The 15705-nt window shown below is 53.9% G+C and overlaps 2 protein-coding genes across 2 annotated transcripts; one reads left to right on the top strand and one right to left on the bottom strand.

Moving 5' to 3' along the window:
* Nucleotides 1-423: 423 nt before the first annotated feature.
* MRPL9 (mitochondrial ribosomal protein L9) lies at nt 424-7120 on the bottom strand. Its single transcript, XM_075907113.2, has 7 exons — nt 6963-7120; nt 6327-6486; nt 5103-5227; nt 3971-4021; nt 3115-3216; nt 2168-2251; nt 424-882 (listed from the first exon to the last, which is right to left on the bottom strand). Exons 1-7 carry the CDS (start codon nt 7062-7064, stop codon nt 763-765), a joined length of 744 nt encoding a protein of 247 aa, XP_075763228.2. The 5' UTR covers nt 7065-7120; the 3' UTR covers nt 424-762.
* Nucleotides 7121-9797: 2677 nt separating this feature from the next.
* OAZ3 (ornithine decarboxylase antizyme 3) lies at nt 9798-15358 on the top strand. Its single transcript, NM_001290575.1, is given in 5 exon segments — nt 9798-10022; nt 11554-11681; nt 12269-12444; nt 13703-13788; nt 15197-15358. Coding segments are annotated over 5 exon segments (681 nt in total). The 5' UTR covers nt 9798-9864; the 3' UTR covers nt 15331-15358.
* The last annotated feature ends 347 nt before the right edge of the window (nt 15359-15705 follow it).

Here is a 15705-nt window from a genome sequence, read left to right on the forward strand (position 1 = left end):
AGGCAGCCCAGTGCTTCTTTGGCTCTTAGCCCCGTTCACCCCTGGAGAAGCTGCAGGAGGCAGAGGGGAAGGGTGCCGTGTGTGGGTGGCATCACTCCCCGTTCTGGTAGGATGGCTGTGGAGTTCTGATCTCCAGCCCAAGTGAGAGCCTTGTGCCTGCAATAAGGTAATTTCCTGTAGGGGACTCTCCACCTTCCATTTCCTCCCCTCCCCCTACCGCCGACTGGGATCAGCACAATCAGGCCCGGCATCAGGCTGGATACCTGGGAACAGAGCATTTGGTGCTTTTCTATTGACCAGGTAAGTCACCGGTGGCTGCTTCTCCCAGCACTCCCCATAGAGCTTCTGGCCTCCAGCTGTCCCAATGCCGAGGCATGGTCTGAACAAACCCCCAACAGCAGCAAGAAAGAGCTGATTCGCATGGACAGTAGCTTGGACTCAAGATCCTGGAGTCTTTTATTAGTAGCCACAAGTGTTTAGGCGTCCTGCTTTAACTGAGAGCAACGTACAGCAGCAGGGACAGCGGGGAGCCGGTGGGTTCCTGATCCTGGGCAGAGAGTCCCGGCTGGGAGAGATGGAGAGTTCCTGTGTGTTTGCAACGAGACCCGCCCACAAACCCCGACAGTGTTTACAGGAAGCCAGGTCACCCCAGCTGCCTTCTCATCTGGCGGGGGGAAGAGTCCCACGCAGGAGGCTGCAGCAGGGGGATTTCAACAGTCCGGCCTTCCAGGGAGAACTCCCCAGAACGGCTTGGTGGGGCCTTTACTCCTTGGATGCTGCCTGTGCCGCCTGCTGGGCCAGCCAGTATTTGTAGCGCTTGGTCTTCGGCCTCATGAAGTTCACCACAGACATGGGCACCCTGACGGTGTCCAAGCCGTTCACCTGCAACACACAAGCCCAGGATGGAGATGTGGGTTAGGGCCTCACACAAGGATTCTTTCCCCCTGCTTCCAGTGAACCGGCGCAAAGGGCCAGGCTCCTAAGCTGGCAGAAAGTGGCTGGGTCCCCTGCGGCTCCCTCCACAGCAGGTTGTTTCTGTTGGTCAGACGTTAAGGGTTTCATGGGCAGGAAACACTCGCTAGGCCGGAGATCAGAGTGCACCCAGGGCAGGTCCAGACACAGGCACACGAATGCATCAGAGAGGGGAAAAGATTTCAAGTTCCTTCACAGTGTAGCTGAATGGGTGAGTTCACCTTTAAAACCCTTCGTGCTTGTTACAGCTGATTGGACAGGCTGTGCCTCTCTCTCACTCTCGCCCCTCCTCACTCCGACACGGGTCTGCCTGCACTGTTGGTACCAGGGCCTTCACGGCTGCAGCTCCCCCTCTGAAATCTCCTGTCTCCCTCCAGTTCCATTTCAAATCTCTGCCTGCAACATCAGCTCCTTTCTCCCTCTCAGCGTTTGGACATGCTGCTCTCAGGTTTTTGGGGTTAGTGTGTCCAGAAGATACTGGTACCTTCCAGGCCTGTCACTCACAGAGATGCAGTAACCAATTTGGAAACATAGCACGCTGCTCACGTGCATTGGGGATTCCATATAGCAAATTAAACAGGAAGCTACACACATTCGCACAGCTGTAACGGACACCAATTGGACATTCATCCTGCAAGTTTCAGAGCTGGCTTCTCCTCCCCCAAGTAGGCAGGAAGGACAAAAGATGAATAGAAATATAGCAGGCGAAATTCTTTTCTGCCTTGGACATGTTTTACAAAACGCCTCCAGGGTGGGTAGGAAAGAGAGACCTTTAAAACCTGGCTCTTTTCTACTGTGGGGGTGCCAGCACGTCTAACAAGAGTAGGGGTTTGTCTGTGGCTAGGCCAAAGTTCTCCTGCCCTTCCTTGCCTTTCCGTCTACCCATCTGATAGCCCTGAGGGGGCTACGTTCCCGTGGGTATCCAGTTCATAAAGCACTCTGGAATGTGAGGAGGTGCAGATGCGGGGGTGCAGCAATAACTTCATGCTGAGGATCTCAAAGCAGGCTCAGTCAGCAACAAAGCTGCCCAATTCCCCCCTCCCTGCAAGATGCAAACAAATATTTTCTCCGTGTTACACAGAGGATAAATGAGGTCCAGAGCAGGGAGGCAGAGACGGGGAAAGTGGAGCCATTTCTAGCTAAGGGACCTTCAAAAGAAAGCAGCTCCCCCCTTCCCAACAAAATGGGCACTTACCGTCACCTCACACCAATATTCGCCCCACCTCGTGATGGGCTCGTCGGGCAGCTTCAGTGCTTGTGGCGTCACAGAGACTTTAAGCTGAAAGAATCAGTACCACGACTTAACCCCAGGATGCTTATTCCAACCCAAAGCCAGCAGCTGCCTCCCCATTCTAATCACACACAGTAGCTTGAGGTTCAACACTTAAAACTAGAGAAAACAAGGTGGTCTCTCCTGTAAGGGCAGCAAGACTGGAGCCAGCAAGTCCTTTTCTGGGGCATTGTCCCATTAAGAACAGGTGTTTGGAAGTGGCTCACCAGACTAGTTAACTAAGGTTAAGCAGGATGGGAGATGGGACCTCTTCAGCATGGCCAGAGCAGCCCCCAGCTCTCATGGCTGCTGGCCCTGTGCAGGATTACTGGCTCCTGTTCTGGCCCGCAGCACAGTCCTAGCAGGGGGGACTGCTCCCAGGCACCGGTTAACCATTACTCGGTCAGTATCCCTACACCAGACGCAGCTGGGAGCCAGATGACATGACTGCCTGCTAGAGCTCGTAAAAGACACAGGTAGGGGAAGCTCGGAAAGAAAAGGGCTGGACAAGGAGTATCTGCTGCGACAGATGCCCAAGTGTTTGTGAGCTGGGAGGCCAGGAGATGGCAGAGATCTGCAGTAAGTAGACAGGTTCCAGCAAATGCTCTCTAGCTTAACACTACGATTTGCTGGGCCTTGTAAATTCTAACCCCAGCCAAGAGCTCTCTAGGAAGAACGCTGAGGCCTTGGCCTCCTGCTAGATTTCTGGCTTCCCCTGATTAGCCCTGACTGATAAGTTCCTGAGGCTCCACACTGAGCCAGCTTTGCTGTCTGGGATTGACTCTCAGCATCCCAGTAACAAACGAAATGAGCCCCCACCCCCCGACCCTGAGTCCACATACGAGCCCCAGTCACAGCCCGACCACACCAACGTTTTTCAGGAAGTGACGGGCGACGATCTCGTTATTCAGCTCCCACTTCACGTTGTTCTTCATCCCCACCTCCAGATGGCAGTTCCTCAGGAACTCGAGGGTCTAAGAAGGGGTGGAGGATGACAGATGGGGAGCATGAGTGCAAGGAATGGCCAGGTCTGTTAAATTTCTAGCGGACAAGTGTCTGCATCACAAAGCCACGTTGGTAACAGAACCCATGATGGCATGGCTCATGGAGAACGAACTCCCTTGTTCAGACCTGCAGAAGGTCTCAGAAAGTCAGGGCCAAGTCACACTGGCAGGACCGTGTGGGGGGAGTTGGCTCAGTTTCACCCATGCTGCAAACATTCACCAAATGAACAGTTCTACATTGTCCAGTGTCATGAACGGCTTGCTTTGTTTCAAGAGCTAGCCCAGGGTAAAGATGTTTCAGAGTCACCAATGTGGGACAAGTCTTGCCAAGATCATGTTAAGAGACAGGTACCACTGGCTGACTGAGCTTTCATTGTAACTCCAATTCAAAGCTACCCCATCTGCCCTTTAGAAGGGATGATCGGGTCAATCATTTACATAACGCCATAGGTATGGAATCACAGTTTCGATAAAGACAAGTTCTTTGCCCCTACAGACTCACAGTCTCCATCTTTGTCCTTGTTTTTTATTGGGGGAAAAAAGCTACCTGAACAAACATACTCATATAAAAATGCACCATCCCTAACCACAGCAGGGTCCTATTAATTTTAGTTTTGCTGGCTGGGACTCTCCAGTTCCCAAGACCCCCACATTTCACTGGAATCGCACGGCTGTTTTACAGACATTCGCGTCTCCCCACCCCCACGACAACCTTTCTACTCACCTTTTCACCACTCTGAGTCTGAAGTCTCTCCAGCTTCCCTTCATTACGTAGCTATGAGGAATAAGATTGGTGGGGAAAGCCCAGTTAACAATGTGTCCCAGTTCATCTCAGCACTGTCCAAGATTTGGGGGTTACTTATGGAGCTCTCAATTCAAAAAGCTTTAGTGCCAACTATGTCCCCATTCTGGGAATTTTGGGATAGGAACTCTCTGATGTGCTGTAGTGAGTCACAACACATTAATTTGTATTTCACTACCCAGCAAGTCCAGCAATTGTCAAAGCCCCAGTCCTCACCTCACTTGGCAATAAAGTTTTAATAGCAAGGCTTTTTTTTTTTTTGGCTTTGGTATAATAGGTTTACCCATGTATTCAGAGTTACATCATTCAAACTAGACAGCATTTGTCAAAGCAGGTGAAGATGGATTTTGGCAATGCAGAATCCTTGACTATTATGTGAATTTCAGTAATGCCTAGGAGCCCCAAATCAGCTGCCCGTTATCCTAGGGACATGTATTTCTAAAACAGTTGAATTTGTTAAATTTCCTGTTACTTTGCAGTTAGTGTGTATCCTGGTCATTAGTAATGTTATATGAACTGAAAGGTATTTTTCATACCACTCGTTTAATGTGGGATACTAGAGACAATTAGGTTTAGTGCCACTGTCTTTACAGCGTTTTCCCAAATATATCTCTACCACAGCTGCTCAAATCTTACTAGCTAACAAAACAATCAGTAATGCATGAGAGTGCACACACAATTTGCTATAAAGAAGTTAAGTGAACCCACTTAAAAACAAAAGAACTCTCCAGGTTTAGTCTCCTAATTTAATCCTATGTTAGATTTACAAATAAACCCCCCCCCCCCCCAGAAAACCCCAAATGAGCAGCAGTTTCACTCTGAAGTTGCAGAGCCTAGACATTTTGTGGAAAACAATAAACCTGCAGGACCTGGCATATTTCGTCCAATGAAATCACCAGTTAAATATTCAAACCAACTTCTAGTTTCTGGAAGGTTGTGTGCTGTTTGCACTGAATCCAGGGAGAAACTCAAATAGCTCAGGGCAGAATTCTGCACATCAGGATAGCAGAGAGCACGATGTGGGATGGAAAGGTCATTCCTTCCTCAAACTCACCTTCATTTCCTCCTCAAACATTTTTTTGTTCTCTGGCGAGGCGTAAACAGCAAGTCCCTCAGAAAGAAGCTTGTTGCGACCCACAGATTTCTTCACAGAGACAATATCACCCCGGCTTCCCAAATCTGTGAATAAGACACACAGGGCAGTGTGATTTGGCTAGCAAACACAGCGCATAAGGCATTAGAGAGCTTTTAGAGTTACACAGCACATTCCTCCCACGAAGGAAGCCAGAGCACTTCGAACACAGGAAAAGGAAATGGCATTTCACAGAGATTTTGGAAAACGGGGCCTAAAAAGCCGAAATGTCTTGACTGAATCAGGCAAGATGTTTGTGCGTTGTGTGTACTATCAGCTGCTTCACTGCACCTCACTTCATATCCAAAATGCATGAGCATATATGTGTGAACCTAAGTCCAATGTATGTGTAATTACGATGAAGGAAAAGCTGTGACAAAAATATTTAAAAATAACTGGATTTAAAAAACTGAAGGACACAAGTGGAGCGATTGCTCTTATGCAGTGGTTAAACCAGAGAACTGGGACTCAGGACTCCTGGGTTTGGCCCTGAGGGGAGGCTTTAGCAGCAACACATTAATATTTATTTCCATATCACCTTGATAACTTCAAAACCACAGTGATTTCTCAGCTCTGCCTCTGTATCTCTAGCAATAAAATGGGGAAAAGAACATGGGAGTCTGGTTCACTTCTCTGCTCTACCCATTAGATAGCACTGGTCTCATAATGCAGGGGCGGGGAACCTCCGGCCCAGGGGCCAACTGCAGCCCCCAGCTTGCCTAGATCTGATCCTCAAGGCTCAGGACTCCCCCCCCTCCCCCCAGCATTGGGGAACCCGCACTGGCATTCCAGCCCCCCCACCGCAAGGCTGGAGCACACAAAATCAACTAGCCTGCCCCCTCCCACGGACTCAGGTGTGCAAAGACAACGTGGGGAATGCCTTTCTCCTTCTCAGTTGGGGACCAGACTACGCGGGCTGGGTTTTGTTTCTTTGCTTCTCACTTGTGTGCAGCCTGACTGATTTTTCTGTGGGTCAGCAGCCTCCCGACCCAAAAAAGGTTCCCCACCTGTCATAACGGATTGGTGAAACTCAGGAGAAAACTCAAGACTCCCGTGACAGTACCCAGCACAACCTTGTCTCGTTAGTACAGAAAGCAAATGCCCCCACTATGTGGAAAGGAGGCCGAAGCTGCAATGGAAACCTACAGTCCACAGACTGAGTGAGAATCAGCTCCAGCTTCTCCTTGGGCTGGTGTTTGGTGTCTTCCACCAGCCTGTAGATGCGGTGCCTCCTTGGGTGCAGGCGAGGTGAACGCCCTTCTTTGCTCAGCGGGACCTGCCACCAGCGCTCCACCACCACGGTGCCCTGCAGAGAGAGACGGATCAGCTCGGGGGTGGGAGATATCCGGAGGAGGGGGGGGTATGGCCGGGGGCACCTGGTCACCCTCCAGATACCACCAGTGAGTAAGACCATGGGGTGACCTGCAGACACACATCAGCCCCCCCCCCCCCCCGCAGCAAGATCAGCCCAGAGCAGCCTCCTGACACCCGCCAGCCAGGGCTTGATTCCCCCACCCCCTCTGGAAAGAGAGATGAGCCTGGATGTGACCCCCTCCTCACATTCCTCCAGAACCCCCCTCACCCCCACCGGCCCCGGGGTCTGACCCCCCCCCCCTCACCCCCACCGGCCCCGGGGTCTGACCCCCCCCCCCTCACCCCCACCGGCCCCGGGGTCTGATCCCCCCCCTCACCCCCACCGGCCCCGGGGTCTGACCCCCACCGGCCCCGGGGTCTGACCCCCCCCCACATCCCCCCCGGCCCCGGGTCTGACCCCCCCCTCACCAGGCGGAGCGAGAGGCCCAGCGCCCGGCTCGGCGCCCCCAGCCGCTCCCCGAGCCCCCGCAGCAGGAGGCCGCAGCCCCGGGCCGCTCCCAGCCGCAGCATCGCGCGCCCGACGCAAGGACCCGAGCGGGGCTGCCCGCGCCGCGCCTGACGCGCGCCTGCCCCCCCCCCACTTCCGCCTCAGGGCCCCTCCCCCTTCCGCCCCAGGGACCCTCCCCCCTCTGAGCCCCTCCCCCTTCCGCCTCACGGACCCGCCCCCCTCCGAGCCCCTCCCCCTTCCGCCTCAGGGACCCGCCCCCGAGCCCCTCCCCCTTCCGCCTCAGGGACCCGCCCCCGAGCCCCTCCCCCTTCCGCCTCAGGGACCCGCCCCCCTCCGAGCCCCTCCCCCCTTCCGCCTCAGGGACCCGCCCCCCTCCGAGCCCCTCCCCCACCTGCCTCCTGCGGTCCCCTCCCCCCCCCCCCCCCCCCCCGCCGCCTGTGTCGGGCCCCCGGCTCTGCCTCTGCGTCTCCAGCGGGAACGGGGGGGGGGGAGCTCGTGGGAGTCGGGGGCGTGGTGGGGCTCCCCACTAGGTGGCACTGCCCCCCTCGCTCCCCACCCCCCCGCCAATGAGCCCCCCCCCCGCCACGCTTTCTTGCCCCCGCCCAAAGCATCTAGGAGGTTCCAAACCTGGGGGGGGGCTGTTCTGCAGATGCGTGTCCACGCCTGGATATGGGAGGCTCAGCTCGAAGAAGGGGGCGTCTGAACTGGCCAGGGGATTCAGTTCCTTGGGGGGCCCTCGTGTTCTACCACTGCAGGTCTAGGGGACAGTGAAAACCGTGTTCGCCCCCCCGAGCAACATCCCCCGAAAGACAAAGGTTAAAAGCTGTCGTAAATACGCCCCTGTGTGCAACCATCAGCATTCTGTCCAACTGTGTATCCAAAACACAGACACTGGCTTGCATACGCCCCGCTTCCGCGTCTTTCCGGAGCACACCCAGTCCAATGCTCTTGAGATCAGCCCTGCTCATCAGAACTGTGTCCTGGACTGTTCACAGGCATGGCCGCCCGCAGCGCTCCATGGCCAGGCTTTGTCAGGAGCTGTAGGAAGGGGCGGCCTACCCTGCGTCCCGCCGCTCCCATGAACCAGGAACACTCAACATGAACAGGACAATGTAGCACTTTAAAGACTAACAAGATGGTTTATTAGATGATGAGCTTTCGTGGGCCAGACCATCTGAGGAAGTGGGTCTGGCCCACGAATGCTCATCATCTAATAAACCATCTTGTTAGTCTTTAAAGTGCTACTTTGTCCTGCATTTTGCTTCAGCTACCCGAGACTAACACGGCTACATTTCTATCACTATTCAACATGAACCGACTCTCGCGGCCTGCCAGCGGATCACCCTGACGGTGAATTATAACGCCACTGGACTCAGTGGGCCAGTCACAAAGTGTCACTGGCCAGATGTGGTCCACAGGCCAGTTTGGGGACCCCTGCTCTGAAGCATTGGGGACAGCTGTGGCCGGAGATAGGAAGTGCTCTGAGGGAGGCCTCTCGTGTAGGTGCTTGGCTGGTGCGTCTTGCTCACATGCTCAGGGCCTAGCTGATCGCTAGAGGTGGGGCCAGGAAGGAATTTACCCCCCAGCTCAGAGTGGCAGGGACTCTTGGGGGATGGAGGTGGCTATTTGCCTTTCTCCATAGCAAAGGAGTATCACTGGGTGGGATTAGCTGGGTGTTTCTCACAGTTTTTGTGCCATGCAGGTGCCCAGGGCCCGGATGGCACAGCCCAGCCTGGACTCCTGTGCACTGCGATACTTTGGTCTCAGTCTGGGTGTGGGGTTTAGCGAGTGGGGCTGGGGACTTGTGCGAGCCAGGCAGTCAGACTGGATGAGCCGGTGGCATTGTCTGGCCTCTCTCACTCTGAGCCGCTGACTCTCCACCCTGAGGGAACATGCCCTGTTGGCACAGTGCAGCAGAGAGAAAAGGACCTGCTCCAGAGGCTGGGGTACAGAGGGACCCCCAGGCCTGCCAATGGGGGGGGGCAAAAGGGGCAACTGCCCTGGGGCCCAGTGATTCAAATGGGCCCAGGGCTCCTAGTCTGCCGCTGCTGCCCTCAGGGCCCTTTAAATTGTTGTGGGAGTGTCGCACTCTGCGCGACTCTGAGGGTTGGATGGGGAGCCCAGCACCATGCTCCAGGCGCTGGCTGGCCCCCAGCCTTGGCCCCTTCCAGGAGCATGGAGCCGGGACTCAGGGCTGTCAGCTCCCCACAGTGGGTGCTAGGCATTTAGACAGGCCTCCCAGTCATTATAATTGCCAGTGTTCGTGGGGGGCGGGACTTAAGGCCTGGGGGCCAGATCCAGCCCTCAAGGCTCAGGGCCCCTTCCAGCATTGGAGAGCCCCGGTTGGAGGCTGGAGCACACAACATCTACCAGGCTGGGCTCCCCTAGCTCTCGTGTGTGAAGGGAATGGGGGAGAGGGGAGTATCTGTGCTTTGGGGTTTTTTTGGGGGGGGGGTTACTTCTCACTTGTGTGCGGCCCTCAGCTGATTTTTCTGTGGGTCAGCAGCCCCCTGATCCAAAGGGTTCCTCCCCCATGGATCTTGCAGTTTGGGGGATGAAGGAGCCACCTGATGGCTGCCAGGGACGGAGTGACCCCCTCCCCTCAACTACAGCTCCCTCCCCTATGGATCAGGGGATGACATGGCCCAGCCACACAACATCCTGCACTTGTGCCCAGGAGGGTGAAGGGCATAACCTAGGTGTGGTCCAGGGGGCGTGGCCTGGCTGGGCGTGTCACAATGATGCCCTCCCAGCAGGGTAATGTCACAATGGATGTGTCACACAGCACCTGGCTACTTGAGCAGGGCGCAGGGGTTCAGGGGCTCACTATGCCGCGGGTAGGCATTGCCTGAAGAAACGTCGCTGCTCCGGGACCACACCTATCTGTTTTCCCTTTCTTATACTGAGAGAGGGAAGAAACGGAACTACTTATATCCCATCTGTTCCCCCTTTGCATATTACTACTACTGCTATCGATACCGTCTCATCTACAGGCGGAGGATGGTGCCTTTCCAAGGGAGGTGAGTGGCTTAATCTTTGATAAAATTAAAAAGTAACAGGGAACCGTCACTTCTGGCCAAGTGTTTACTGAATTGTACGCTCCGTGGGGCAGGGACTGTCATTTGTTCCGTTTTTATACAATGCCTGGCCCAACGGGGTGCTGGTGCACAACCATGCCATAAATCACCCATTGGCTGTGTCTAGACTGGCCAGTTTTTCCGGAAAATCAGCCGCTTTTCCGGAAAAACTTGCCAGCTGTCTACACTGGCCGCTTGAATTTCCGCAAAAGCACTCCTACTGTAAGAAATCAGTGCTTTTTGCGGAAATACTATTCTGCTCCCGTTCGGGCAAAAGTCCCTTTTGCGCAAAAGGGCCAGTGTAGACAGCTGAGATTTGTTTTCCGCAAAAAAGCCCCGATCACGAAAATGGCGATTGGGGCTTTTTTGCGCAAAAGTGCATCTAGATTGGCCATGGGTGCTTTTCCGCAAAAAGTGCTTTTGCGGAAAAGCATCCATGCCAATCTAGACGCGCTTTTCCGAAAATGCTTTTAACGGAAAACTTTTCCGTTAAAAGCATTTCCGGAAAATCATGCCAGTCTATACGTAGCCAATTGTGTTTTCAAAAGCAATGGGTGAATTTAGGAGCTCAACTTGAGAGATCTTAGAAAGGCTTGGTTTTTGGGGGAACGGAGGGGGCTCAACATCTTCTGAAATCAGCCCCCCAACTATCTCTGTAGGTAGTTGAAGTATGTGTGTGTGGAGAGGAGGGGAATCTGAAACAACCCTTCTACCCATTATTTAGATTTTACCATTATTGGGGGTGTTTTGCATTTGTTAACAAAGCGTGCTGCTCCAGCCAGCTGTTTAGGTACTTCTGTAACCCACATTACTGCAGCATCAAGCACTTCCCGGGCTGCCAATTGGAAAACAGGCATGGAGCTGCTCCATGACTTGCCCGTGGTCAGAAAAGGAAGGCTGTGGCAGAGCAAGGAACTGAGTCTAGACTAATGCCCTAACCGGGCGCCAGAATTAGTTCCCAGCAGAAAGGTGACACACCAGTCTGTCTGTCCACCAGTTAACCTGCCCCCTTGCATCCACCCTTCCCCGACAGAGCCTCGGGAAAGACCGGCCCCTTTGGGAGGTGTCTTTCAGGCCAAGTCAGGCTGGAAACCACTGACAGCATTTAGCCTCAAAGGACCTTCTCCAGCTGCCCGGACTGGATTCCTTGGGGTGTCCAGCTCTCCAAAGCAATCAGCCAAACCTCCTTTAAAACAGCCAAAGTCGAATGCCCCTAATGTTGTGGGTGGGAGCATCCGCCTTTGCTGTGGCTAATTATAAAGGACCGTTAGGCACAAGAAGGGGATCAAGAGCGGAGGAATTGACAATGGATAGTCCCTAGTAGCAGCTGTTTGTTAAGAGCTCGGATGAAATCTTGGCCTCATTGAAGTCAAGGCTAAAACTCTCACTGACTTGCCGCTAGGCCAGGATTTCATTCTGCCCCCTCCCCCCCCCCCCCCCCGTCCTTCTCTTTCTTGTTCTCTCGTCCTCAAAGTATCACCATGACCGAGCGCGAGAGCCTGACACTCAGACCTCGCTACTGCCTCCAATGTTCCTGAGTCCTTGGGAGGCGGCTCGCCCGGCCAAGGAGCTAACCAGGGAGAGCTGAAAGAGTTGTACAAGGTAGGAAGCCATGGGCCGCCTGGCTGAGTCCTGCGTGCATCAAGGGGATTGTTCCCATAGTGGTTGAACCTAAGAGGGTTGGGCTGGCCAGTCGGTGCCTAGAGAAGAGGGTGATGGGCCCAGAGGAACTGGGTGGGCAGGAATCATTAACGTTTGCCCTTTGAACGAGAAACCGTTTCAGATTCTTTGGGGGGAATAGTGCAGGGAGGAATTTGCCTTGCCTGACACTGGCCGCTTCCTGTCTTGAAATCCTTTTCAGTTAGATCCTAGTCTAAGCTCCCCAACATCTGGAGCACATGGGCCGGAGCCATGGGCAGGGGGGCAAGCTGGGAGTTCCCAATTGGTAGGATCTGGATGTAGATTAGATCCCCATGGCGGACTCCAGCACCAACAGGAGTTAGTTTCCAGCTAGCTCGGCTGGTAACAAGCAGGGCCGGCCCACATTTTGGCACCTGAGGCGGGGAGCTCACATGACGCTCCCATATGCACCAGCAGCCAACAATTTTCTACACTCTGGGTTCTAGTGCTCCCTCTCCCCCCTGTCAGGCTGCCTCAGTTAGCCTCATGGTAACGGGGCTTCTTTGCAGGCTGGGAACCTGACCGTGTTTGCCGGCGACCTTCTGCTCCCTGGTCTCCCTGTCCAGCTGGACTTCCATTTCCAACTCGGGCCCCACGGCTCCGTTCACTGGCACGGACTCCTAACCGACAGCAAGCTTTTCCTGGACACGCCCCGCGGTGCCCTGGATCAAAATAACCGTGAAAGGTAAGGAGCCCGGCCTGGCTTGCCACTTCCTGTGGCTGGGAGAAAGCAGCCCCCGTCAACATCCCCCTTCTACTTTGACCCTGCTTCTCCAGGACAGTTGCAATCTAGGATAACTCCAGTTTCATTTGCAAACACACTGAAGAGCCTGGAGCCATTCATTGTTGTAGAGATGGACAAGAGCAATCAAGTCTCCGGCCCTTGGGTAGCACAGGGTTAGCCTCTCCGGCGCAGGCTGCCGGCCTGTTCTTTATTCCATCCACCTGCCATTTTGTGTTGGGACGTTGGTTACAGTTATCCCTTGAGGCTATGTCTACACTTACGGCTCCTTGTGCCAGAAATATGCAAATGAGGCTAAGGGTGGCATATCGCTGCGCCTCATTTGCATGCCTAATGAGCCACCATTTTTGCAGAAGAGGCTCTTGCGCCAGAAGCCGCCAGTGTAGACATAACCCTCTTGCGCAATGCCGCTACGCTGATTATTTTCAGGAATAATGGCATTGCGCAGGAGGGGTTTTCTTGCACAAGAAGGGGCAATGTCGACAGCTCCTTCTGGCGCCAGAGCCTCTTTTGCAAAAATAGTGGCTCATTAGGTATGCAAATGAGGCTCGGTGATATTCCACGCTTAGCCTTATTTGCTTACGTCTGACGCAAGAAACCACGAGTGTAGACATAGCTTGACTGTCTTCCTACAGCTGTAAATCACCTTCCACCCGTGGCAGGTGGTGGCACGCAGGAAAAAGTCAGCAGCTCCCCCGGCATGGTGGCCAAGGTCATGGGTAATAACTGCCAACTCCGCTCCCATTGTGTGCTCACCGGGGCTGCATCTTCAAATTGCCTGCAGTCAGGGCAAAGGCCGGCTGAGGGACCCAGCGCGATTTACTCAGCTCTTTTTAGCAGTTAACAATTGTGCCTGCTTCTAAATGAGCCCTCTTGAAAGGAATCCAACCCCTTGGTCCTTTTCGGTCTTTGGAAGAGCCTGAATCTCGGCTCAGGTTTGTCTCTTTCCAGCTGACCAACCTGGGTTTTTATACAGCTGCTGCCCAAGGGTTTGAACTCTCAAGTGGCAGCGTAGCACAGAACCAAACCTGCAGGAACCAAAGCCACATCGAAGGGTTAGATTGCTCACAGGTGCCAACCCCCCAATCCCTCCGGATTTTAACTGGAGCTGAGCACGTAGCTCCTTGGAGACTTCCCTTCCTCCCCCCACCATGGAGCTATTTCTCAGCTTGTTCAAGCCCAGGCGTGTGTGTCTTTGCAGCCTGACGGCGACGCTGGACTACGTGGAGGAAAAGACGGCCGTGAACCTCGTGTTTGTCAACTTCCAGCCGACTCGCAGCGATCGTGGTAAGGGGCTGGTGGGTGGGAGGCGAACACAGATACGACTACACTCGCAGCGTCTTGGGCCAGAAATATGCAAATGAGGCTAAGCGTGGAATGTCGTTGAGCCTCATTTGCAAGCCTAATGAGCCACCATTTTTGTAGAAGAGGCTCTTCCGCCAGAAGGAGCGGTCTACCCTGCCCCTTCTTGCGCAAGAAAAACCCTCTTGCACAGTGCTGTTACACTAATTACTTTTTAGGAAGAACGGCATGGTGCAAGAGGGTTCTTCTTGCGCAAGATGGGGCAGGGTAGACAGCTCCTTCTGCAAAAGAAGCCTCTTCTGCAAAAATGGCGGCTCATTAGGTATGCAAATAAGGCTCAGCAATAGTCCACAGTTAGCCTCATTTGCATATTTCTGGTTCAAGAAGCCGCAAGCCTAGACATAGCCAGAGGCTGTCTCTACATTGGCATGATCTTGCACAAATACTATTTAACGCAAGAGTTCTTGCATGAAAGTATTTGCTCAAGAGAGCGTCTACACTGGCATGTGCCTTTGCGCAAGAGATGTGCTTTTGCGCAAGAGCGTCCGTGCCAGTGTAGACGCTCTCTTGCGCAAGAAAGCTCTGATGGCCATTTTAACCATCGGGCTTTCTTGCGCAAGAAATTCATGTTGCCTGTCTACACTGGCCTCTTGCGCTTATTCCTGAGTGGGAGCATCATAGTTCATGTGCAAGAAGCTTATCTGGGAATAGCTATTACTTATCCTGGGTGTGGAATGCACAGAGACCAGCTATCAAAGGAGGACTATTGTTCTCCCCACTTTTCTGGAAGGAAAGCGCCCCTCCCCTGGGAAGCTGCATTTTAAAACAAGGTACCTGATTCTGCAGTACTGTTAGGCAAGGGAAGGGAGAATTCTAAGCCCTCGCTAGAGTATTTTGTAGCGAAGAGACGCTATTTGACTTGCAATTCAAAGAGCAAGGCCCCCCGTCGGACTTCAGCCACGCAGCCAGGACTTTTCAATGGAAGCAGGCTGCACGACTTTGTGAGTTAGAATGACTTCACGCAGCTCCCAGTCCTTTCCCCTCTCACCCCTCCATCACGTCAGGGTCTAGTAACACTAGAGGAACAGTGATAGACACGTAGCTGTGTTAGTCTGGTCTAGTTGAAACAAGCGGCAGGACTATGCAGCACTTTAAAAGACTAACAAGATGGTTTATTAGGCGATGAGCTTTCGTGAGCCAGACCCACTTCCTCAGATCAATTTTCATAGGTCTGGCCCACGAAAGCGCATCACCTAATAATCCATCCTGTTAGTCTTTGATGGGCTGCAGAGTCCTGGCACTTGTTTCCACTAGAGGAACAGGAACACTGAGGTGAAGGGGCAGTGAGAACAGCTGTTTTTCATAAGCACCCCCTCCCCTTTCTGTCCCACAGGAGACTTGTTGCGAGCATTCAGCTACTTGGGCTTTGAGGTTGTCAGACCCGATCATCCCTTGCTGCCACCGTGGGAGGATGTTATCTTCATGGTTTACCAGATGGAGCGCGACTGCTGTCCAGAGCTGGCATGAGAGTCCCTGAAGCTGGGCACACTGCCCAGATGGGATGGGATGGGATGGGATGGGAGGGGGGGGGAGAAGGCAGGGAGGTGTGGTTCCTCCTTGACTTGGGCCTGGAGCTGGCAGGATCAGACCGAGGCTTTGAGTTGCGGTGGGTAATTGAGCCTGTCCCCATGGAGCAGCATTAAATGGGTGTGAAAGCACAGGTGTGGCTGTGGCTTGGGGGATCCGGGGGTGGGGGGGAGGGGAGGGGGGAGAGAGAAGGGCTTTACCTTACAATAGCACCAGGGGGAAGGAGGAAAGAATCTTGCAGCTTCTGACTCACACGTGAGATCAGCAGGTGTCTGTACAGCTGCACAGGGCCCAGATCAACCGGCCTGCTACAGG

This window comes from Pelodiscus sinensis, chromosome 22 (assembly GCF_052426305.1).
Source record: "Pelodiscus sinensis isolate ZL-2025 chromosome 22, ASM5242630v1, whole genome shotgun sequence".
Classification (NCBI taxonomy): Eukaryota; Metazoa; Chordata; order Testudines; family Trionychidae; genus Pelodiscus; species Pelodiscus sinensis.